Source organism: Ziziphus jujuba, chromosome 6 (assembly GCF_031755915.1).
Source record: "Ziziphus jujuba cultivar Dongzao chromosome 6, ASM3175591v1".
Taxonomy (NCBI): Eukaryota; Viridiplantae; Streptophyta; class Magnoliopsida; order Rosales; family Rhamnaceae; genus Ziziphus; species Ziziphus jujuba.
Window position 1 is genome coordinate 30106987 of NC_083384.1, and position 23623 is coordinate 30130609.

Consider the following 23623-nt stretch of genomic DNA (forward strand, 5'->3'; position numbering starts at 1 on the left):
TGGGATTTATTGCAAAGATGGTTTTATGAGCGACGTACTGCAAGTGCAAAATTGACGAAGCCTATGACTGACCATATGGAAAAGCAACTCAAACTACAAAATTTGGGGTCTATCGGACTACGTGTGGAGGCCATTAATATGTATGAATTTCTTGTGGAAGGTGGGAGTTTGAGGGGTACAGTTAATCTCCAATCAAAAACATGCTCATGCAAAATCTTCGATCTTGATCAATATCCTTATGATCATTGTATTGCCACTTGTAGAGAACGTAGAATTGCTCCTTATGGCATGTGTTCTCATTACTACACCACCGATGCATATCGTACAGCTTATACTAAATCCATTTATCTTGTGTTAGTTGACAAATAGTGGCATGCTTCGGATGATGTGGCAAGTCGTATTGTTCTTCCACTGAGATGGACACGTAGGTGAGCCGGTAGGCCGACTATGCAACGCATACAATCCGAAGGTGAAGATGTTATCGGATGTAAATGTAGCCGATGCGGTGGTGTTGGACATTATAGGCAGAGATGTACAAATCCATTGTCTTATGCTTCGAATTAGGAAGTTTTAATTTAGTGTTATGGTTTAATATGTTTTGATAATATTTCATATCTTGGATATTATATTATTTACTTGACTGTGGAAAATTTATTAATAATTTTTTTTTTTAAGAATTTAATCCCAAATGAAAATAGGCTTTCTAAAGTTGATTTTAAATCTTTAGTTTACATCTCATTTTATGAAATGTCCAAATGATTTTGAAAAGAAAAAAAAAATGTATATCATTTTTTCTTTCCTTTAAACAAATGTATAACATTTTTTGTTAAATCCATCTTCATCTTATATAACATTTGTCTCCACTTTCAATTTTTTTACCCCACTATTAACTTAAATAATCTATTAGAAATTGATTTTTCAAATGGAAAAAATTAGTTTCCGATAGGAGTAAATATTATGCAACAATTTCCGCTGGATGGAAATATTTTCCAACAGGAGGAAAACGATTTCTGTTCGGGGAAAAAAATTTCCGCCTGGCGGAAAATTATCCAGAAGCTTCAATTGGTCTCTATATGGGATTTCCACCAAGAGGAAAATTTTTCCGCCTAAAGGAAATATTTTCCGACAAGCGAAAAATTTTACAGAATCTGCAATTGAGCTCGTAAGATGTTTGTGCATAATGGAATTCTAATAAATAAACATGGCACATTTTCAATAAGGTCAATTAGTTATCATTACATCAATAACACATCGTTATCTTCGTTAAATGAACATTATAATTCACCATTATCTTTACTACTCAAAGGCTAATATTAGAAAGAAAAAAAAAATGCATCTATAAACATGACAAAAGTAAAGAAAAATGCATCACCACCCAGCTCATATGCTTAGTTCTTTGTTGTAAGCCTCATGAGCATACTTCCTCCGGAAGAACTCTATTTATCTCTCTCTTTCTCTATCTCTGTGAATGTGTATGTAATTTTCTTAGCATGCACTTGTAACTCTACGATTGCAAATTTTGTGCTTCAATTTTCTACTGGATCTATTACTTGCTTCTCCAATGCTGAAAGAAATAGAAAATCAATATTAGCAACAAAACTTAATTATTTATATATAGATCATATTGTTAATGCCATATGCAAGTCCTCAAATTCTTAATGACGTCACCAAAGGGGAAAAAAGAAAAAAGAAAAAAACACCATTAAAAACCTCTCTTGGAATTTTTCAAAAAAAAAGAAAGAAAAAAATTAAAAGCATATTGAACAGTCAAAGTTTAATTTGTAGCATAGATAACAGTGAGATCATACCTAGTTTCCTCTAATATTTGTTAAATCCTTCTTATCCACTTTATCCATTCATTGCCATCAAAAGATCATAAAATAACTCAAGAACCAGAGAAGGGGAATTATGAGTAGATATTGTATTTTAAAACTGCATTAGGAGCTGACTGTCAAAATTGTTTGACTTTAAAAGGAGAAAATTTTCCACCACAAGCATCAGAAATTACAAATAAGAGAAAGAAAACAAAAGAAGTTTATGAATTATTGTTTGCATGACAAGTAGCCAACCCAAGTATAGAATTTAAGTAGACACACCTTTAGGTGCAATGAAACAAGACAAGCCCCAAACATGGAGAAATGACCTTATCATTCTTTTAAACAAACACAACTTCCACTCCTTTAATTAAGAATACACCTAATGCCTTAAAGCATATTGCATATATACCAAAAAAAAAAAAATGTCCCTTACATAAAGAAAGTAAATGATACAATTTTTGAGAATTTTGTGATATCCTTCCTAACAATACTGACGAAATAAAAATTACAAACTTAAAACATAGAAACAGCTTTAACCTTTCTTTAAACATACACCCCAAACAAAATTTAAGAGGAATCTAGAGCCACCTACCACTTGACTACAAGACACACAATACTTGTTATGACAGCATCAGTTTATTATTTTGGTGTTGGAATTTTAATTGATATTTCAACCTTATTCTTTTATCTATATTCCACTCTTCTTCCCCTCTTATGTAATTTTCACTTTGCCATTTCTCATAGGTATTAATTATTTTTTCCATAATTACAGGAAAAGAAATATAAAAGAAACTGTATTCATGCACGAATTCTATGAGGCACATGCCACACCTCACCAAGGACAAAGGTTAATAGTTTCCTTCCAAGATCAATCAAACTATGAATATGTAGACTTGCGCAAATTAGCAATAGAGTGGTCAATTACTATTTATGAAGTTTCTTGAAGGCCAAATTATCAAATGAACCCCATCATCCTGGCTTTCGCTGAAGTGTCCAAAGTCTAAAACCACTAAATATGCTGAACTGTGCAGAGTATTAAAACCAACAAATATACATTAAAAAAACGTGTCAAGAATAGGCAGAATATAATGTGAGTGTGACATGCAATCATTTCAGATTCTGTACTCTAGTACTTGCAACATTTTCACCATTCATTTCTTAATTTTTATAGAAAGACATAAAATAGAAAAACTAACACTTAAATCAAAGCCACCGGTTTTATAGTTGTTAGTCATGACTATCACATATTAATGACCTAACGCTCTATAAAGCATTCTGCTTATGACTTTTCACTTGTTATAATGGGATAGTGATTGCTAAAAAATGTAAAAAAATTCTTTGTTGTAGAATTTAAAAATAAAATAAAACAATACATTGCATATTGAGCATCTAAACAATTATAACTGCACATGTATCCAGATATTGGACCATTAACATATCCATCAATACTGATATTCTAATCTCAGCCATTATATGCTAGACAGGATAAGGTGAACATAAGATTTGCTCTACAATGAAAAATAAAACAATTATAAAAATAGCTTATAAAAACATTCATTAAATCCAGAATTGATTAGTAACCGATTCTCATAAGCTTAAAGGCTGAATAGAAAATATACCTATCTTTCCATGGCCAATATCAACAGTGCATCCTGAGATTCATCCTACTGCATAGAGTGACAATACTGCTTGCTCTGAAGCATAGAAGCTCGATATGTTAAATGTTTTAAACATCAGTTGTACTAACTATTCTCTAACAGCCTGGCAGAAAATTTCGCATTACTTATTCTTGAAGAGAGACAAAGCAAAGCAACCATAGGAAATTTGGATCAACTTCAAAACAACATGAAAAAAAAAATAAAAGGAAAAAAAAAATAAAACATGCACTTGCACATTTGTGCAGGCATTCGCATAAACAGAAAGAAGTGGATGCATCTAAAAGATCGTCTGCATTATTCATAAACAGAATGTTTCTATGCTATACATTCTAGAAATATTCGAACATTATGCATAGTTTGGGAAAACAACAAGGTGGTGGTTGTTCATCGTCATGAAGAAGAGATTGGAAACAGTTTTTGCAAAGATTCTGGGAGATCTTATCATGGAGGAAAGCATAGAGATTTCGTTAATGGTTTTCATACCAGTGAGAGAACTTACAACATCAGACGTTGTGGGTCTGACAGTGGTGAATATATTGGTGCACTTCACTGCTAATGTTAAGATGGTCAATTATCCACTAATTCCAGCAGCTTGTGTTTTGATTCTGCAAGACAAACTTGCAATATATATTTAAACAAATTAAGTTAATTAACACATAATATTGAAGTTTAATAAGTTTGCAGCCATGCTTCTCTACTTGCTTACCTCCTCTGCCAGAAACTCATGTTGCTTCTGGTTGAATTTATTTTCTGCATTTTTCTTCGCACTAACAATTTCAAGTACAACAACACCATAACCATAGACATAGTATGTTTGCGATATCTTTCCGTACATTGGGTACTCAAGAGCCATTTATGATGTATCCACTGTATCAATCCAGAAATACTGGTTGTTATAGTACTTGTTCTTTCCCTTAGAATTTGATTATATGTATAAAATTAAATAGCCATTTCATTTACAAATTAGTACAAATTAAGTTCAAAGGGGGTACTAGTTCTTTGTTTACTCACCGTGTTGCTTTTACTTTGATGACCTTAAATTCATTGTCCTATCCATCCTCTGCATAAAGGATAGGATTCCCAAAGTCTGATATCTTAGCGTTTAGAGCATCATCAACAAGGATATTAGCAAAGTCTGATATCTTAGCGTTTAGAGCATCACCAACAAGGATATTAGCAGTTTTAATACCCCTATGTGCCATCTTCAATTTATAATTCTCATGTAGATAATTCAAACCCCTTGCTATTTGAAAAGAAACTGTAAGCTAGGTTTTCCAGAGGTTGAAGAAGATAAAAGAGAGAGAGGGAGAGAGAGAGAGAGAGCAGGGGTGTAAATGGAGAGAAGAGGAGGAAGAGAAGAGAAGGAAACCTGACTCCAAGAGCCGAGATCTATTGAAGAAATGCGATTGGAGACCTGAATTGGGTAGAAGGTGAAAACAGATGGTTTCGTGACCTCGTATTTGGCTGCTTCTTTACAGTTTGTTTTGCAGATGCGGTGTTCAAAAATGGAGGAAATCTGTGGAAATAGAGAAAGCGATATCATTGGTGTTGAGAGCACAGAGAAGGTGTTTGAAAGGGAAAGTAGAAAGAATCCCTAGCTGTTGAAAGGGAAAGTAGAAAAAAAACCAAAAACAACAAAAAAATAAAAAATAAAAACACACGCGTTTTGATAGTGAAAAGAAAGAAAAGAAAAAAATCTTTATGAAGGGTATTCTGGTCTAAATTGGTTAAAAGTGGGTTAGTTTAAAAAAAAAAAAAAAATTTGCTATTTTTAAAGTTTACATTTATATGGTGGCTATTTTTCGAAAAAATCCAATAAATTAATTACATGAAACTCTTTGAATCCAATCCACATAGATTAGACGCTTCTGTCTTGCAGCCCTCCATTGATGCATCTTCTCCATTCCGTCTTTAAAACGTTCTTCAAGTTTAGCAAATGCAACTTTACAACTTCCCTCCTGTTTTCGTACATCCGATGGATCTATACCATAAAAGATTGGAATGACAACACTCTGCTCATTCCTTTTCTTGCATTCAAGAATTTCCACCGGTTCATTCAAACACCACATAGATGAAAGCATAATTTTATGAGAAAATGATAATCCAGATTTTGGAATCATGGATTGCTTTGCTAAGTGTGTGTGAAATTTCATCACCGATCTGAAGTTCATGATCATCCATGAAAGTTGAAATATGCTTTGCAGATAAAGCAGCATAAAGATGGCTTACAAATTGATGGCGGGTGTCTTCACCTCTAAAACTAAGAAACACATAATATTTTTCTTGAATCTCATGCTTTTGTTGAGGAAAGATTGCGGAAGAAAGACAAGAAGAAGAAGAAGCCATGTTTACAAATTAAAGCTTTCTTAGTGAAGAATGGTGTAGATACAAAGCTCAATATGGAGAACTTTATAATGTAGATTCTCTCTCTCTCTCTCTCTCTCTCTCGCTCTCTCTCTTCCCCCCTCAGTAAGCTGCAAATTGTCGACCAAAAAACCTAGATAACACTTATAAGTGTGAGTCAGCGGTCAATGCCGATATGTGAATATAAAGTCCGAGTTTAAAGTCGGCGGTCAATGCCGATATGAGTGTATCTTTTGAATATAAAGTCTTAGTCTAAATATAAAGTCCTAGTCCAGCTATTAAGGGATCCTCAAGCTGGGAGACAGGAGAAAAACATAGTAACTCAGACTTAAACAGAGATCAATAAAGATAACACTTTTGATTATAAGCAGAGAAAATATAGTGAGGAATAAAAGGAAACAAAAAGTGCAAGGATTTTAAAATCCCATATTTGGTTCTAAAATATGTATAAAAGAAAAAAAAAAGGGCGGAAAAGTGTAAAAGGAGAAGATTCAAGAATTGTTTAAATTCTAGCTCTCCTCGTGAACTACAAGTTGTTTGAAAAAAAAAAAAAAAAAAGTAAAAAACAAACAAGAAGTCACAAAGTCAGCAGTCAATGCCGGTCTTATTGGGTATATGTGGTTGTAACATTGATCACTAACTCTGTTTTTTATCAAAGCTGAGTCAGACGGTTAATTAGCTAAGTTTGAGTTAACTCTGGTTTAAGCTCTGCATATTGTATCAATTACTTAATGTTAAAAAAATAATATGTAATTTCGGTAACAGCGGCAACTTCATTACTTAATGGGGAAAGGAGTTACCTTGATAACGTGGATGTGAACGGTACTATAGCAAAATTGCTTAACCATATAACTTGTCTTATTACAGAATCATATCCATATGTAATATATTTCTATATTGTGTTCACTTCTCTGCAAAATGACTCATAGTATTAGAAGTTAAAGAAATTGATGCTACACCATTCCTATGAAGCTGTGTTGTGATGGATTCTTCATAGCCTAAATCTATAAAAAAACACAAACCGATAAATGAAAAATCCATCAAAATGCTTTTCATAACAACTTTATTTTTTATTTTTTATTTTCCCTCTCTTTATATCATTTCAAACAAAAGAAAAAAAAACTTTTCCTTTCGAAATTACCTTTTTATCCAATGCAAAATCAAATCTAAATGCTGAGTCAGAATCTATTGTTTAGCTAGTAATGGAAAGAGTACTCATTTAGGCAAACAATTCAAAATACAAAAATGACCAACTATGCATAAACACATTTTATCTAACACTTTGGCACAGAATAGTATCAAACAAGGAAATTAAATCAAATAGATAAATATTATAAACTCAGAAAGATAAGAATGTTCAACTCAATGTATTTTACACAAAAAAAATTCATCACAAACAACTCAGAATCATATGCAAAAAGTAATACATTCTATATTTTATTTAATTTTCTCTCCAAATATATGTAAAATGGTTCGTAGTGAAAGAAATTCATATTGATATCACACAAACAGGGTTTTCTATGCCAAGATCAGAAAAATAACAAGGGGAAGAGAACTTTGTAATTTCAATGTTAAGGCTGTCATGCACTCATGCTGCATAGGTACACAGTTTCTTCATAGCCTGAAACTAGAAAAGACATGCAAATTTTGTAAAAACAAAATTCACCTATATGTACATGAAAAGAATTTTTGTAACAAATAGCGTTGTTTTTTCTTTTTTTCTTTTTGTTTTTTTTTTTCTTTTTTGTTGTTGTTGTTGTTGTTGTTGTTGTGCATGTATTGTATCATTTCAAACCAAAGATAGCCAACCTTTCTTTAGAAATTACCATGTAGTTTGTAAACCTGGTTATAAATTAATATAATTAAAATACTACTGAATGCATGTTGTGAACAGTGTACCTCAACTTTGTACAAATTAAATTGCAGCAAAAAAAAAAAAAAAAAGACTTTCAATTGACTTACCTAAGTGGTCACAGATCACCGAGAAACTGGCTACATAATCTCAATTCATGATCAAAGCCTGCTTCTTAGTTTAGTTGTAGCACAGAATTTTTATTTTTTTATTTTTTGGGCTCCTCAACATTCAATTGCTCTATAATCTCTTAACAGTCATATAAGTGACATAACCTTGAGTTTCTTCGAATGCAATACATCATTTTCTATACCATGAGAGCCTTCACTTCCACTGGTTTCGCAACATTCGTCAAAGCGTCTCTTATTTTTACTTTTAGTATCTACATCAAATCTCTCTATATCTTCCTTGTATACAAACCAAACCCCAAATTTCTTAATCTCCCCATATTCATTTCCATCTATGTAGGTATCATCATTGTAATTGACGTTAACATCCTCATCAACATCATGACAGTATCCACATTCAAGCGACAAATGTAAACAGGCCATGGTGCAACAATTTGAGCGCCAACTTAGTCCTGAATTTTGCAAAGTCAGTTCTTCGACATACCACATGACCACGTGATCTGAACTATCGTCGTCGCCCCCAAGACGCATAAAAGAATCATGCTCACACAGAAGACTATCAGGGATGGTTTTGAAATTGAGTTTACAACCAATTCCGAGAAACAGAGGATGGTCGATAATTTTATGCTGGTAAATAACAACACAGAAAGCCAAACCCAAGAAGTTGTCATTATTCCAATATGGAGGAAGCCTAATATTCATTGAGGTACTGCCACTTTGGTAGCTGAACCACTTTGGAATTTCATCGCCAGGATAACAAAATTCAAAATCGTCACACTGTATCATGAATGGGAAATTAATCAATCTTGCTGAAAAGTTATAAATATATTAATAACTGATTACAAGAGCAAAAGAAGAGAAAGGGACATACCATTCTTCCAAATTTTAAACCAGACAGAATTTGAAATATTCCACGGCCAGCCAGTATGATGTTGCGTGTATTCTGATCCAATTTTTCACAACCATAAAAGTTGATTTGCCCTCGACTATGATTGCTACTTAGATGGTGTAATAATGGAGCCTTCCAATTTGGTATGGTCTCTAGTGACGTGCAGCATATTGCAGACAGACAAAAACATGATGATGGAAGCTCAGGTAATGATTTCAGCCTTTCATTATGGTCTAACAACAAACTGAGTGAAGCATTTGGAAGGGGAGGCAACTTTTTAAGGTTTGAGCACCTCTGGATGTTTATATGCTCAAGTTTTCTTAAATTACACAGGCTGGTGGGGAGAAACTCAATGTTTTTACAGCTAAAGATACATAATCTTCTGAGAGAAACTAGATTTTTAATTGACTCTGGTAACTCTTGAATCGGTGAGTGACCTAATTCAAGATATGTAAGATGTTCCATAGGCTCTAAGATTTCCGGAAACTTAAATAGTTTTACACAACCACACAATCTTTGAGATTCAAGAGATATCAACTTACAGATGCTGGTAGAAATACTTTCAAGTCCAGAGCAATAATTCAAATCCAATCGAACAAGACTAGAGAGATGCCAAATTGATGGGGGCACTTCTTCTATTGCTGTCCAATCCAAATGTAAGTCTGTTAAGTTCACTGGAAACGTCTGATAAATGTGGGCCTGAGATGAGTAGAGAGGTAAGTTGTTTATAAAGTTTACAATATCCCAATACCATGTGTTCCTTGATATCTCTTTCAGATCTCTTAGTTTGGAGCAACTATTCAAATTTAGATAAGTAAGCCTGTGCAGATTTTCAACAGATGAAAGAACCTTAACCAAACTTGTACAGCCTTCAAAATTTATGCTTTCCAGATTTGGAGCAAGAGACATATCTGGTATTTCATTAAGCATCTTGGAATAACTAAGGTCGATCTTTCTTAATACCAGTAGAGACTGTGACAGATAGAGAGGGAAAAAAAAAACAAAAAAAAAAAAGGTTAAAGAGTTGTTTTTAGCTTCTAAAACGATAGATCAAATTAAATATACCTGAACTCCATGATTCCAAAGTCTTTGAAGACGGCTGCCACGTAGAATCAGTTCAACAAGATTCTCCAAGCTGACATGTGATGGCAACGATCTCAAAGGGTATAGATCCCATTGAAAATAATTTAGCTTATCAGAAAGATAAGAATCAAGACCTTGAGGAAGGTATAGTTTGAACTTATTCTTGTCTTTACAGTCACAAATGTACCACTTATTCTCATTCATATTATGGCAAACAAAGATTTTGAAAATTCGTAGATTGTACATCATAGAAAAGGCGGCACGATGAACTTTCACATCTCTGTTCATTCTACACATGTTGAGCGATATGCCTTCAACCATTGCAGTTCCCTGACAAACAAATCAACATTAACATAGTTGGATACAATTTGTTGGCTGTTGAACAGCTAACTGTGACCTGAAATGGAATAAATATATAGAACAAGCATGTATATATTGCAGCAACGGTATAATCAGCAGAGTAAAAACAGAGGAGGTAAAAAGCATTTTTCTTTTTATTTTATTTTTCTATTTTCTCTAGTTAGCTTTTACAAATCCAAAGTTAACTTTGAACTTTTACGGCACATTAACCGTCAACACAATATAAGAAGATTTATTAGGAACTCAACATACATATAGACACCTAGTTTTGCTAGTCAGAAGTTTGTTTGCCGTTCTTTTCTTGCCAAAAGATATATTCATGTTTATATAAATCAACAATGCTTTTTCACTTACTGTATCTCTTTCCAATACGTGGCAGATGTCTTTAGGATCCCACAACCTACTGCGATTTCCAGGCTCTTTATGTTCATCACAAACAATTGTTCGACCCATTTGTCGTATCAAATCATGCATCCATAACTTGTTTCCTATAGGACTTACCCTGTTTTCAATTAAAGACCTATCGATGAGAACACTTATTGCTATTTTCACAAACGGATCACTGGCCTTTAATATGCTTTCTACATGATCTCTTGTAAAAGATTGATCAAATAGACATGCAATGTCAAGAAATATACTTTGAATCTCTTTATCATCCAGTCCTTCATAACTTATTTTCAACACATCTTGGATTTCTCGGTTTGGAATTATTTTCAATTTATTCAATGCAATTTTCCATTCTTCTTTGCTTTTGGAGTGAAGGAAAGAACCCAAGACCTTAAGAGCTAATGGATTTCCATTTGCATATCTTGTCACTTCTAACACCATTTCATCATCAATTACTGGAGAATTTTTGCCAAAAGCATGTAAACGGAAGAGTTCAAGAGATTCAGCGTGATTTAATAGCTCAACCTTGTAAAATCTATCAGTCACTTTCTTTAGCACCTGCATATTTCTAGTTGTAACAATGATTCTACTTCCAGGGGCAAGCCGATAATACCCTTCAACTAAAGCTTCTAATTGGTTTGAACTATCCACATCGTCCAGAACAATGAGTACCTTTGTATGTCTAAGTCTATCAAGAATACATGGAGATGCTACAAATGGGGAATCCATCTTTAGAATAGCTTCATCGTTTAACAACTCAGATAAAAGTTTTTTTCTTAAATGATTGGCCCCATGTCTTGCATATTCTTCCCTAACATTCCAAATAAAGCAGCAACCTTTGAATTGAGAATATGATAATCTTTGATATACAACACTAGCAAGAGTAGTCTTACCAATACCTCCCATCCCCCAAATTCCTACAATATGAACATCTGTTGACCCAATGGATAATGACAATTCAATTTCTTCGACTTTTTTTCCAATCCCAATGAGGTGCCCATAGAAATGCTCATTTGAGATATATTTAGGCAATTTCAATAAAACATCTTCAACAATCCTTTGAACTAACTTGCACTCGGGCCTACATGGTGAAGATGATACAGGAAGTTAGGTATTTGGAGAAAAAGAGAGAGCACTAATTCTCTAGTGTTTTATTTGCATTCTTCAATTCTCTATATTTTTTATGCTTGTTCTTGGCAAGAAAAAGTAAAAGGTGTACTATTTTTGACCGATTTTCATTAAAGCAAAGATAGAGAAACTGGCAAGCAAATAGAGTTAGTTAAAGCAAAGAAAAGATGGATGGTTTACACAGATTAGTTATGATTTAGAAATTTCTTGCAAGACTTCCACCAAACAGTACTGTTTTCGGTTGTAAATATATATACCGTGTGATTATTATATAATTTTGTAGAGGATTCATCTTAAATAGCTAGCATTAATTAGTAATTAGGACATATATATAGAAAACCATTAAATCCTTTGAATCCAAGCCACATAGATTGGATGCTTCTGTTAAAGCAGCCCTCCATAGTTTCACCTTCTCCATTCTATCCTCAAAACGTTTTTCCAATTCTTGAAATGTAACTCCATAGCTACCCTCCTGTTTCCGTACAGCCGATGGATCTATACCATAGAAGATGGGCATAACAGTACCCTGCTCATTTCTTTTCTTGCATTCAAGTATCTCCGCAAGCTCATCCAAACACCATGTGGATGAAGCAAAGTTTTCCGAGAAAATGATTACCCAAATCTTGGATTCATGGATTGCTTTCCTAAGCGTTGGTGAAATTTGATCCCCTCTCTCAAGTTGATGATCATCCATGAAAGTTGAGATATGCTTTGCAGATAAAGCAGCATAAAGATAGCTAGCAAATTGATTGCGGGTGTCTTCACCTCTGAAACTCAAAAACACATCGTACTTTTCTTGAATTGAGATTGCTGAGGAAAGAGAAGAAGAAGAAGAAGAAGCCATGTTTAGGTAGATACAGAGATCAATGTGGATCAGACTTCATAAACTAGATCCAAGAAAATGTTTAAACTCTCTCTCCTTGGTGAACTATAAGTTGTTGACGAAAAAGACTGGGAGTCAAGTTACAACAATAAGTCAGCGGTCAATGACCTCTTTTTTTTAATTATTTTTTACAACACAACTATGCGCACAGGGGATCATAGCGCAGGCCCATTAGTGGGGGAGATTTGGGCCAATGGGCAGGGCCCATTAGATTTCTGTTTTTTTTTTTAATTAATTAATTTTGAGAGATAACAACTTCATTCATTTCTTTTTTTCTTTTTCTTTTTTTTTTCCCCCGTGATTTGTTAGGAATTTTGGTTTGAATCACTTTCAACTGTTGTTAGGAATTATGGTTTCATCCAAGATTAAAAAAAAAAAAAAAAAAAACTGTATGTATTGTAAAAGGTCAGTAAGACCTTTGTTCTTTTGGGGAGATTGAGAGAAGCAGGGGAAAGTCAATACTTTGGAGTGTAAATGGGTAAAATTACAATGAATATGTTTAGATTGTTGCTTTAGTTGTGCTCATTCTTATGGGCATTTTTGACGTGCAAATTTTGAAGAATCACAGATAATCACCGACATTGAAATTTTGGATATGGTTTGTAAAATGGGATTATTAGCGTCAATGGTACTTGTTTTGTCTACCATGTTTGTTATGTATATTATGAAGAACCTTAGGCTTTTTCTTAATGAAACTTAGCTTTTTTCATTTTCCATTTTTTCATTTTTTATTTTTATTTATTATTTATTAATTAAAGCACCAGTTTTATATTAGTCTTTCTTTCTTTCCATAGGAAACAGAGTAAACAGAGTACTTCTAGGATATGAAAGAAACAAGAACGAACATATGAGAATAAATAATCCCACAATCTGGAGGATTAATGGAAGTTTAAAAGCCTGTATATTTTATGGATCATTTCCTAAAGGCCATATATAAGGAACAAACTTCGGGGATAGTCTTATAGTTTGACACATAAGCAAACTGGAGAATGGCCATAAAACTTGCTTGCTAAATATTACACCACATTGCCCCTCAAAAAGTGAAAATAATAATAATAATAATGATACAATCCAGATTGAGCAATTTCAAAATCAATAACAAAATCAATCAAAATGAAATGAGTCAATACTTATAGAGGCCAACACCATCGTTTACCAAGAAAATTAAAAGGCTCCCAAGTGTCAAATTGCATGTTGCAAAGGTGTCCATGTATTAAGTCAATGGTACTGCTCAAGTTGAAAGATAGAGATTGATTATGATCAGTTGAAGGAACAAATTACAAGAGAGAAACAGCAGCAAGCTCCAAACAAATCTTTCAAATACATGCAAGTTGATGCCTTGACCAGAAAGAAAAAAAAGATTTATTTTGGCAGATTGGCATTATCTAATTTTTAAAGCAAATCCATATATACTGAGTCAGAATCTACTATTTAACTAGTGATGGAAAAGAGTATTCATTTGGCAAACATTTCTAAACACAAAAATTACCAATCATGCATGAACACATTTTATCAATCACTTGGCACGGAATACAGCCATACCAGGAAAAAAGATCAAATCAAACAGATAAATATTATACTCAGCAAGTTTTATATCAAGAACGCATCATAAACAAACTAATATCCAGGTAATATATTCCATATATAGTTTTAGAATTTTCTCTACAATTGTATGTAATATGGCTCATAGTTGTTAAAGAAATTCATACCGATATTACAAAAACAAGGCATTTCCTGTGCCAAGGTCAGAAAAAAGACAAGAGGAAGAAAGAACTACTACTTTTCGCTTAGAAAATTACCTTATAATTTGTAAATATGGTTTATAAATTAATACAACTAAAATACTATGAAATAAATGCCTTAAACAGAGTATATTAAATTCTACCGATTAATTTAAAACTAAAGAAATCAAACTTTTCATTTAAAAATTAACATAAAATTTATAGACTTAGTTTATAAAATTAATAAAACTAAAATATGGTGAAAATGCATGTTGTAAACAGGGTATATTTTAACTTATATTGCAAACAAAAAACTAGTTTAAATTAATTTACTTAAGCAGTGAATATGTTTGATTTTCTTCTTCCACATACATCAGAGCCAACAATTTTTTACTTTCAGTGCTTTCATAATTATCTGAGAAACTTTAATTAAGGTATTTTATGGTATTGTTCTGTTTTATGGTTGCTCAACATCCAAATTCTCTGCATCTTGCCACCTTTTAAACAGTAATATAACCTTCAGTTTCTTAGACTTAACTTTTAGATCTCTAAGATTGGAGTAACCACTCAAATTTAGAAAAGTAAGCTTGTCAAGTTTGAGCATCCAACAACAAAAACCCATTTCGTCAAACACTTGACAAAGCTAAGGGTTGTCATGCTTCATGGCTCATACAGTTTCTTCATACCATGAAACTAAAAATAGAAGACACGCCAAATTGTGAATAAACTAAATTCACCAATATAAACACAAAAAAGTCAATCAAAATACTTTTTTGTGAAAAATAAGTTTTTTTTTTTTTGGCCTTTTCGTGTCACGTGCAAAAGAAAACCATACCTTCCTTCAGAAATTACCTTAATTTGTAATCTTAGTCCATAAATTAATATAGTTAAAATACTACTAAATGCATGTTGTAGATAATAATTTGCAAAAGAAAACAAAGCAAGTTTAAATTAATTTACCTACTTTGAATGATCAAAGGATTTTCATCTTTGTCGTATGTCAGAGCCAACAATTTCACATTGACTGGTTTCATAGTCATCACCAAATTGTCTCTTAATTACAGCACATGATTGTTCTGTTTTTCTTTGGCTCCTCAACGCCCAGTTGCTCTGCATGATCTTCTAACAGTCACATAACCTTGACTTTCTTAGAATGTGATTCATCATGGTCTTCTTCATCATGAAAGCCAAAAGCTTCATTTCCACTACTTGCTCCACAACATTCATCAAAGCGTCTCTTATTCTCACTTTTAGTTTCTCGATCAAATCTCTCTATATCTTTATTGTATACAAACCGAACCCCAAACTTCTTAATCTCACTACGACTTCCAATGGCACCGCCATTGGCAAAATATTCAAGCCATACATGTAAAGAGGCCTCTGTGCTACAAGTAGAGGGCCAACTTAATCTTGAATTTCGCAAATTCAGTTCTTTGACATACCACATGATCACCTGATCTGAACTATGCTCGTAATCCATAAGATTCGTATAACAATATTGTTGGCACAGACGATCATCATCGATGGTTTTGAAATTGAGTTTACTACCAATGAAAATAGTTATACCAGGGTTAATATTATTCGGATCAAGAATAATACAGAATGCCAAAGCCAAGAAATTGTCATTATTCCAATATGGAGGAAGCCTGATATTGATCGAAGTGCCACAACTTTGGTAGCAGAACCACTTTGGAATTTCATCTCCTGGATATCGAAATTCACATGTTGTGCTGTCTATCTCCAATGGGAAATTAATATCCTGTATGACGAATATGGGAAATTATTCTAACTAGCTGAAAAATTATAAATATTTCATAACTGATTAAAGAGCAAAGGAAGAGAAATGGACATACCATTCCTTCAAATTTCAAACGAAATAGAATTTGAGTTATTGCATGATCGCGTATGCTGTTGCTTGTATTCTGATCCAATTTTTCACAACCATGAAAGTTTACTTGTTCTCCAATATTATAGATATTTGCACAATGGAGACCTCCAATTTGATATGTTCTCTGGAGAGGTGAAGAACCTTGCATACAGCCTATAACATAGCTCTGGTAACAATTTCTGGCTCTCATAATTGTTTAAGCACAATGCAATCAAAGCAGGTGGAAGAGGAGGCAATTTTTGAAGTTTAGGACACCACTCGAGGCTTACCAACAAAAGCTTTCTTAAGTTACACCGGCTGTTGGGACGAAATCCAGAATTTTTGCATAATATCATATTGAATTGTTGAAGGGAAACTAGGTTTTCAATCGACTTTGGTAATTCTTTAATCCCTGTTTCACGTAAGTTAAGATATGTCAAGTGTTCCATAGGCTCAAAGATTTCTGGAAATTTATCCAGCTCCAGACAACCTGACAAATTTACTTCTTCAAGAGATTTCAAATTGCAAAAGTTGGTTGGAAGACTTTTAAGTCTTTTGCAATCACTCAAATCTAGTAGGACAAGACCAGGAATATACTCAATTGATGGTGGCAATGCTTCTATCACTGTCCTACTCAAACGCAAAACTGATAAATTCATTGGAAACTTTATTTCAGAAATGTGGGACTGAGATGAGTAGAGAGATAAATTGCCTGTAAATCTTTGAACAAAACTTTTGAAAAATGAGAATTTCTGCTGACCAATGTTGTTCAAGAAATTCTTAATGCTTCCAAACTTTTCAAGATCCAAGAAACGGCCTGTGCTTTTTGACATCTCTTTCATATCTTTGAGTTTGGTGCAGCCATTCAAATTTAGATTAGTAAGCCTCTGTAGATTTTGAAGAGATGAAAGAACCTGAACCAAACTTGTACAGCTTTCAAGATTTATACTTTCCAGATTTGGAGCAACAGAGAGATCTGGTAATTCAGCAAGAAGCTTGGAATAACTAAGATCCATCCTTCTTAGTGCCGGAAGAGACTGTGACAGATGGAGAAAAAAACGTCAGTCATTTAGTATTCGTGAATTTTTGACATCTAAAATTATAGATTAAGTATACCTGAACTTCATGATTCCAAAGTTTCTTTAGATGGCTGCCACGTAGTATCAGTTCAACAAGATTCTCCAGAGTAAAATGCGATGGCAATGACTTCAAAGGATATAGATCCCAATGAAAATAATTTAGCTTATCAGAAAGATAAGAATCAAGACCTTGAGGAAGGTATAGTTTGAACTTAATATCATCCCTACGGCCACAGGTGTAAATTTGGAGAATTCGTAGATTATGCATCTTAGAAAAAGCTGCATGACAAACTTTTACATCTCTGTCAATTGTAGACATGTTGAGTGATATGCATTCAACTGTTGCAGCTCCCTGACAATCATATCAGCATATAATTTAGTTAAGGATACAATATGAGAAAAATTTATTAAGAACTCTATGTACAGACACCTAATTTTGTTGGTCAGAAGTTTATTTACTGCTTCTTTTTTTTTTTTTTTGGGTCACAAGATTTATTTCATATTTAGAAGACATCAGAAATGCATTTTCACTTACTTTAGCTCTTTCCAATACGTGGCAGATATCTTTAGCATCATACAGCCTGCTACGATTACCAGGTTCTCTATGTTCATCACGAATAATTGTCCGACCCATTTGTTGTATCAAGTCATGCATCCGTAACTCATTTTTTATTACACCATTTTCAATTAAAGACCTATCCATGAGGACACTTATTCCTAATTTTACAAATGAATCACTGGCCTCTAACATGTTTTCTGCTTGATCTCTAGTGAAAGATTGATCAAATAGACACGCAATGTCAAGAAATGTACTTTTGATCCCTTCATCATCAAGTCCCTCGTAACTTATTCTCAACACATCTTGGATTTCCCGGTTTGGCATTATTTTCAATTTATTTAATGCAATTTCCCATTCTTCTTTGCTTTTGGAATGTAGGAAAGAACCCAAGACCTTAAGAGCCAATGGATTTCCATTTGCATATCTTGCCACCCTCTCTAACAGCATTTGATCATAACCCATTATAGAAGAATTTTTTCCAAAAGCATGCAGATGGAAGAGCTCCAGAGATTCAAAGTGACTTAATCCATCAACCTTATAAAATCTATCAGCTACTTTCTTGATAACTTGCATATTTCTAGTTGTAACAATGATTCTACTACTAGGGGCAAGCCTATCGTATCCCTGAATTAAAGCTTCTAATTGGATTGAACTAACCACATCATCTAGAATAATGAGTACCTTTTTACGTCTAAGTCTGTTAAGAATAAAAGGTGATGCCACAAATGGGGAATCCATCCTTAGAATAGCTTCATCATTTAACAACTCGGATAAAAGTTTTTTTCTCAAATGATTCGGTCCATATTTTGCGTATTCTTCCCTAACATTCCAAAGAAAGCAACAACCTTCAAAATGAGAATATGATAATCTTTGATATACAACACTAGCCAGGGTGGTCTTACCAATACCTCCCATGCCCCAAATACCTACAATATGAACATCTTTTGAGCCAGTTGATAACAATAATTCAATTTCTTTAACTTTTTTTTCAATTCCAATGAGGTGTCCATATGAATGCTCATTTGATAGATATTTAGGCAATTTCAATGAAATATCATCAACAATCCTTTGAACTAACTTGCACTCAGGCCTACAAAAACGAAGATCATACAAATGTTAGGTGGGAAAAAAGAAAACAGAGTCCTAACGAAGAGTTAGCTACATAGAGAAACAGATCGAGAAATTTTAATTCTGTATTACTTATATTTGCATAGTTCAAATTTTTCCTGCATATATGTTTTGGTTCTTCTTACTAATAAAAAAAAAAATATTAGGAGTATTTTTGTTTGATTTGAGTTCTACAATAAAATTGATTTTTCATTTTTTCCACAATCATAAAAATAAGAATAATATGAGTTCGTCAAAGATTTTAAACCAGTGCTAGCTAGTAGATTTTAATGATATATACATGTACATGTGTTTTGTAGAAGATTCATCTTAAATAGCTAGATTTGATATTTGGGGATATCTAAAAAGTGATCACCTGAAATTCTTCGAATCCAACCCACACAGATTTGATGCTTCTGTTAAAGCAGCCCTCCATTGATGTACCTTCTTCATTCTATCCTTGAAACGTTTTTCATGTGCAGAAAATGCAACTCCATAGCTACCCTCCTGTTTTCGTACAACCGATGGATCTATGCCATAAAAGATTGGCATAACACTGCCCTGCTCATTTATTTTCTTGCATTCAAGTATATGCACAAGTTCATCCAAACACCATGTGGATGAAGCGAAGTTTTCTGAGAAAATGACTACCCAAATCTTGGATTCCTTGATTGCTTTGCGAAGTGTGGGTGAAATTTCATCACCTCTCTCGAGTTTATGATCCATGAAAGTTAAGATTTGCTTTGCAGATAAAGCCCCATAAAGATAACTAGCAAAAGTATCACGGGTATCCCCACCTCTGAAACTGAGAAACACATCATACTTTTCTTCGAACTCATGCTGCTTTACTAGACAAGACAATTCTGAAGAAAGAGAAGGAGAAGAAGAAGAAGCCATGGCTATAATGATCAAATGGAAATGAAAGTTTGCTTAGCTTTTTTCTATGTATAAGATAACAGTCGGTGAAGAAGGATAGAGATAGGAAATTAGAGATCAAGAAAAACAGCCAGGACTTTGAACATAGACATCCAGACCGAGTGGGGGGTTAATGCTACTCATTTCATTTTCCTGTTTATTCAACTTTTTTCCAAAAGATTCTCTTCCTTTTGGCCCTTTTCCAAAAGATAACAGTTGCATTGCGTTAAGATCAAGCTGACCAACTCATTTAAGCTGGTTGTTTGGGAATTGATGATGCGCCCCACTTATTTAAGCTGGTTGTTCGCGTTGAGGTTAAGCTGCTTGTTCCTTTTCCCCCCCAATGAAGGGGCTTTTTTTTTTAAAGAAAAAAAGATATTCTTGTTGCAAGACACAGGAAAAAAGTTTTTGATTCCATATTAAGTTATCATTAGCTCGAACAATTTTAACTCTTAAGAAACGGACCCAACATGTAAGTTACCTTTCACAAGAAACAATTAACATTAGCTTCCATTAAAATTAAATTCTTAATCTCTTATCCATGGTTAGGTACTTGAAAAACAGGTCTAGTAATGGACTTGATTAGGAATTGAATTTTAAACTAGGATCAAGTCAGATAGTAGAAATCAAATTAACATACTTACTTGGGCCTCCAATATTGAAGTAACTATCAGAAGTCGAGCATTGGAATTAATAATTTTAGGTTAGTGTATGATCCTGATATGAATGTGGTGTGTCAGTGCCACATATCTTTCTTTCTATTTCATGCACTCTCCCGTTACTCACACACACACACACATATATATATAGGTTACCTGGCCCTCATTGACACAATTGGAGTCATTAGTCCATTTCTATTACAAGTTCAGAATTCAGACAGATCATGCATGTGACTTTGCAGAATTTTGATGAATTCAAGTTCAAGCTCAGGTTGGATGATATCTGTTTAATTGGTTCAAAGAGAAAGCAAGTGAGGTAATGAATATGCCGAGACTTGTGATTCTTGCTTTAGTTGTGCTCATCCTTATAACATGTTTCACAAACAAATGATTAAGAAATTGAGGCCCCTTTGCAGATCTTAGGCATTCTTTACATAGGCATAAATGAAGTTGGTTTTCCTTGAGGGCATGTTTTTATCACTGGCATCTTTGCATAGAAAGCTGGATACTTCTAGTACATGGAAGAAATATGAAGGAACACATGAAATATAATGACATTTTCTAGATCTAAATCTTGATGTCAAGTGGTAGTTGAAATCTGTACAGACATTTTATAGAAAACGAAAATGTGTGGATAGTTCATACATATTTCCGACTACAGATAGATACACTGTTTAAAATAGGAATGCAAATATTTTGCGGACAATGGTAGAACCATAAAAAACTAAAAAAATAAAATAAATCAAAAATAAAGCTTTGTTGGATCCCAGTGCTACTAAAAGGCAACAAAGCAAAACTAGAACTAGATCAGGTTATAAACATGCATCACAGATAAGATTGCAGTAAAAAGTTACGTCGGTGCTTGTTGAGAACTTTAGTAACAAATTAGAAAGACTTTCAAATACACATAGATTATTATACTCAGAAAAATACTTAAGAATGTTCAACTGGATGCAAAGATGTATTTACCCTTAAAATTCATATTAAACAACTAAGAATCATATTGTAATCTAATGTTTATTTTGTTTAATTTGTTCAGCAAATATATGTATGTGGCTCATAGTGGTTAAAGAAATTTCATACTGGCATCAGAAAAACAGGCCATCCAAATGCCATGATCAGAAATCAGACAAGAGGAAGACAACTTTTCCAAGGTACCACACCATCCATACGAAGCTAGTGTCTGCATGGCTCACGAAAAGATTTTTCATAACCAAGTAAAAAGACACGCCAAATTGTGGATCAACAAATTCACCAATACATGAAAAATCTATCAAAATACTTCTCCCAACGAATAAGTTCAAACAAAAGAAAATAGCTCTTCCTTTAGAAATTACCTTATCATTTGTGAAAGTAGTAGATAAATTAATACAATGACAATACTATGAAATGAATGTTGTAAACTGAGAATATTAACTGCAGAGAATGTTGTAAACAGAGTATATTAACTTCTACAAATCAATTTTGCAATGAAACAGTTAAAACTGATTTATCTAAGCAATCAAAAAATGTGCCAGACAAACTTTTGATTAGTCTTAAGATTTTCTTCTTCCTCATGCATCGAATCGAGCAACAACATCACATTAAGTGCTTTCATAATCTTCACATCAACTGAGTACTTCTGGCGTACGAAAGTAAAAAAGAAAGAACATATGGGATAAAATTAAGAATCACACAATCTGAAAGATCAATGGAAGTTTAAAAGCCGATTGACTATCTTCCAAGCCCACATATATAGACCCAATTTCTCACTGCACATATCTAAAAAGTGTCATTTTTTAGATTTGAATCTCACAGCCAAGCATATTAGTTGAAATCAGTACAAACTTTTTAGAGAAAATACTTGGGAGTATTCATACATTTTAGTGACTACAGAGGAAACACTGCTTAATGTTAAAGTGGAAATGCCAATATTGACATCAAGAACATGTCAATCGTCAAAGACTTAACAGTTCATGTAGTTTTACAGAAAAATGCCAGAACCATATAAATTAACTACAACAATAGCTTTGTTGGAGCCCAGCACTACTAAAAGGAAACAATGCAAGCTAGTAGTGAATCATGTTATATATAAACATGAATAACAGATGCAGCTAAACTTCTTCAGCTATATACAAGCAATATGCACCACTGTCAGTTCTATGGAGCAGAGTACTTGCACTTTTAATTAGAAAAATAACCAAAATTTGACAATGAACCCATAAAACTTGTTTACTAGATATATTACAATCCATTTCCCTAAAAAAGAAAATAAAATAAATCCATATTAAGCAATTTCACAACCATTAGCAAAACCAGTCAAAGTAGAATGAGTTAATATATACAGTCCCCCACCATATTTCAGAAAGAAAAATCTAAGACTCCCAAGTGTTTAGTTACATGTTGCAATGCTCCGCTAGCTGTCTGTACAAGCCATACTTAGGTGTTTCTTGATACTAACGATATTAGTGCATGATTTAATATAGGAGCATTAAGCAACAATTGGATTTGAACCAAAATTACCCTTACTACATTTCCCAAGCAATAGAAATTCTTTCAAAAAGTTTACTTAGAAATGAGAACTTTATTCGACAAGTTACCTAGTAACTGAAACTTTATTTGTTTTGGTAAAAGCAATTCAAAACACAAAAATGACCCACCATGGCCATTATGTATTGAACAATAATAATTTTCGTTTTACTTGGCAATTCCAGAAACCAAATTAAAAAAGCTTGTCAAATGCCTATTACACTCAGAAAGATAAGTTAATGATGTTCAACTGCGCATAAAGCAATAAAAATGTAGGAACCAATTAAACGCACCATAAACAATGCCTACTCATATTCAAAGATAATCTATAATTTTTAATTTTTTTTAACTTTCACAGCAAGTAAACTTAAAATGGCTCTTAGTAGTTAAAGATATTCATACTAACATCACACAAGTAAAACAAATAGGGTATCAATCCAATGCCAAACTAATAAAAGAAAAAAAAAATAATTAAGAACGTCTTTCAAATTTTTTTACCCTATTTTTGCAGAAACAGAGTTATAAAAGCCTTTCAGATGCAATAATATAGTATTAGGACTCAGAAAGTAGTTAAGAATGTTCAACTAGATATAAAGATGTACTTGGCCATAAAATGCATCATTAAGAACTCAGAATCATATTCATAGGTATTAAATTCT

The 23623-nt window shown here is 33.3% G+C and overlaps 3 protein-coding genes across 15 annotated transcripts; all 3 read right to left on the bottom strand.

Moving 5' to 3' along the window:
• Positions 1-1178: 1178 nt before the first annotated feature.
• On the bottom strand, positions 1179-11906 carry LOC132804263 (disease resistance-like protein DSC1). Of its 9 annotated transcripts, none has more exons than XR_009639378.1 (10): positions 10506-11906; positions 9774-10121; positions 8691-9680; positions 7802-8596; positions 5304-7466; positions 4487-4991; positions 4182-4342; positions 3975-4080; positions 3437-3511; positions 1179-1564 (listed from the first exon to the last, which is right to left on the bottom strand). XR_009639378.1 is itself a non-coding variant. In XM_060818370.1 (4 exons), exons 1-4 carry the CDS (start codon positions 11442-11444, stop codon positions 7949-7951), a joined length of 2925 nt encoding a protein of 974 aa, XP_060674353.1. In that variant the 5' UTR covers positions 11445-11906; the 3' UTR covers positions 7639-7948. The 9 variants fall into 9 exon arrangements, 1 of the variants encoding a protein (XP_060674353.1); XR_009639379.1 differs by having other exon boundaries at positions 3959-4080; XR_009639380.1 differs by having other exon boundaries at positions 3437-3578; positions 3959-4080.
• Positions 11907-11973: 67 nt separating this feature from the next.
• On the bottom strand, positions 11974-12684 carry LOC132799337 (TMV resistance protein N-like). Its single transcript, XM_060818372.1, has one exon. It carries the CDS (start codon positions 12508-12510, stop codon positions 11974-11976), a length of 537 nt encoding a protein of 178 aa, XP_060674355.1. The 5' UTR covers positions 12511-12684.
• Positions 12685-13395: 711 nt separating this feature from the next.
• LOC107424113 (disease resistance protein RUN1-like) lies at positions 13396-20160 on the bottom strand. Of its 5 annotated transcripts, none has more exons than XM_060818371.1 (6): positions 19259-20160; positions 17748-18865; positions 17254-17564; positions 16124-17174; positions 15231-16029; positions 13396-13779 (listed from the first exon to the last, which is right to left on the bottom strand). In XM_060818371.1, exons 1-4 carry the CDS (start codon positions 19777-19779, stop codon positions 16239-16241), a joined length of 2886 nt encoding a protein of 961 aa, XP_060674354.1. In that variant the 5' UTR covers positions 19780-20160; the 3' UTR covers positions 13396-13779; positions 15231-16029; positions 16124-16238. The 5 variants fall into 5 exon arrangements, with proteins under 5 accessions (XP_060674354.1, XP_048320364.2, XP_048320365.2 ...); XM_048464407.2 differs by having other exon boundaries at positions 13396-13776; positions 15235-16029; positions 17254-17568; positions 17752-18865; positions 19259-20158; XM_048464408.2 differs by having other exon boundaries at positions 15235-16029; positions 17254-17568; positions 17752-18865; positions 19259-20158.
• Positions 20161-23623: the final 3463 nt, after the last annotated feature.

What these genes read in the sequence shown, in the direction of transcription:
- LOC132804263 (XM_060818370.1), bottom strand. Translation starts at nt 11,444, where the DNA reads ATGGGAGGTATTGGTAAGACTACTCTTGCTAGTGTTGTATATCAAAGA. An exon ending in TTTGGAATCATGGAGTTCAG is followed by an intron (nt 9,681 to 9,773) that starts GTATATTTAATT and finishes TATCTGTCACAG; the next exon opens with TCTCTACTGGTATTAAGAAA. An exon ending in GTTTAAAATTTGGAAGAATG is followed by an intron (nt 8,597 to 8,690) that starts GTATGTCCCTTT and finishes TTCATGATACAG; the next exon opens with TGTGACGATTTTGAATTTTG.
- LOC132799337 (XM_060818372.1), bottom strand. Translation starts at nt 12,510, where the DNA reads ATGGCTTCTTCTTCTTCTTCTTCTCTTTCCTCAGCAATCTCAATTCAA.
- LOC107424113 (XM_060818371.1), bottom strand. Translation starts at nt 19,779, where the DNA reads ATGGCTTCTTCTTCTTCTCCTTCTCTTTCTTCAGAATTGTCTTGTCTA. An exon ending in TTGGATTCGAAGAATTTCAG is followed by an intron (nt 18,866 to 19,258) that starts GTGATCACTTTT and finishes TCGTTTTTGTAG; the next exon opens with GCCTGAGTGCAAGTTAGTTC. An exon ending in TTTGGAATCATGAAGTTCAG is followed by an intron (nt 17,175 to 17,253) that starts GTATACTTAATC and finishes CATCTGTCACAG; the next exon opens with TCTCTTCCGGCACTAAGAAG.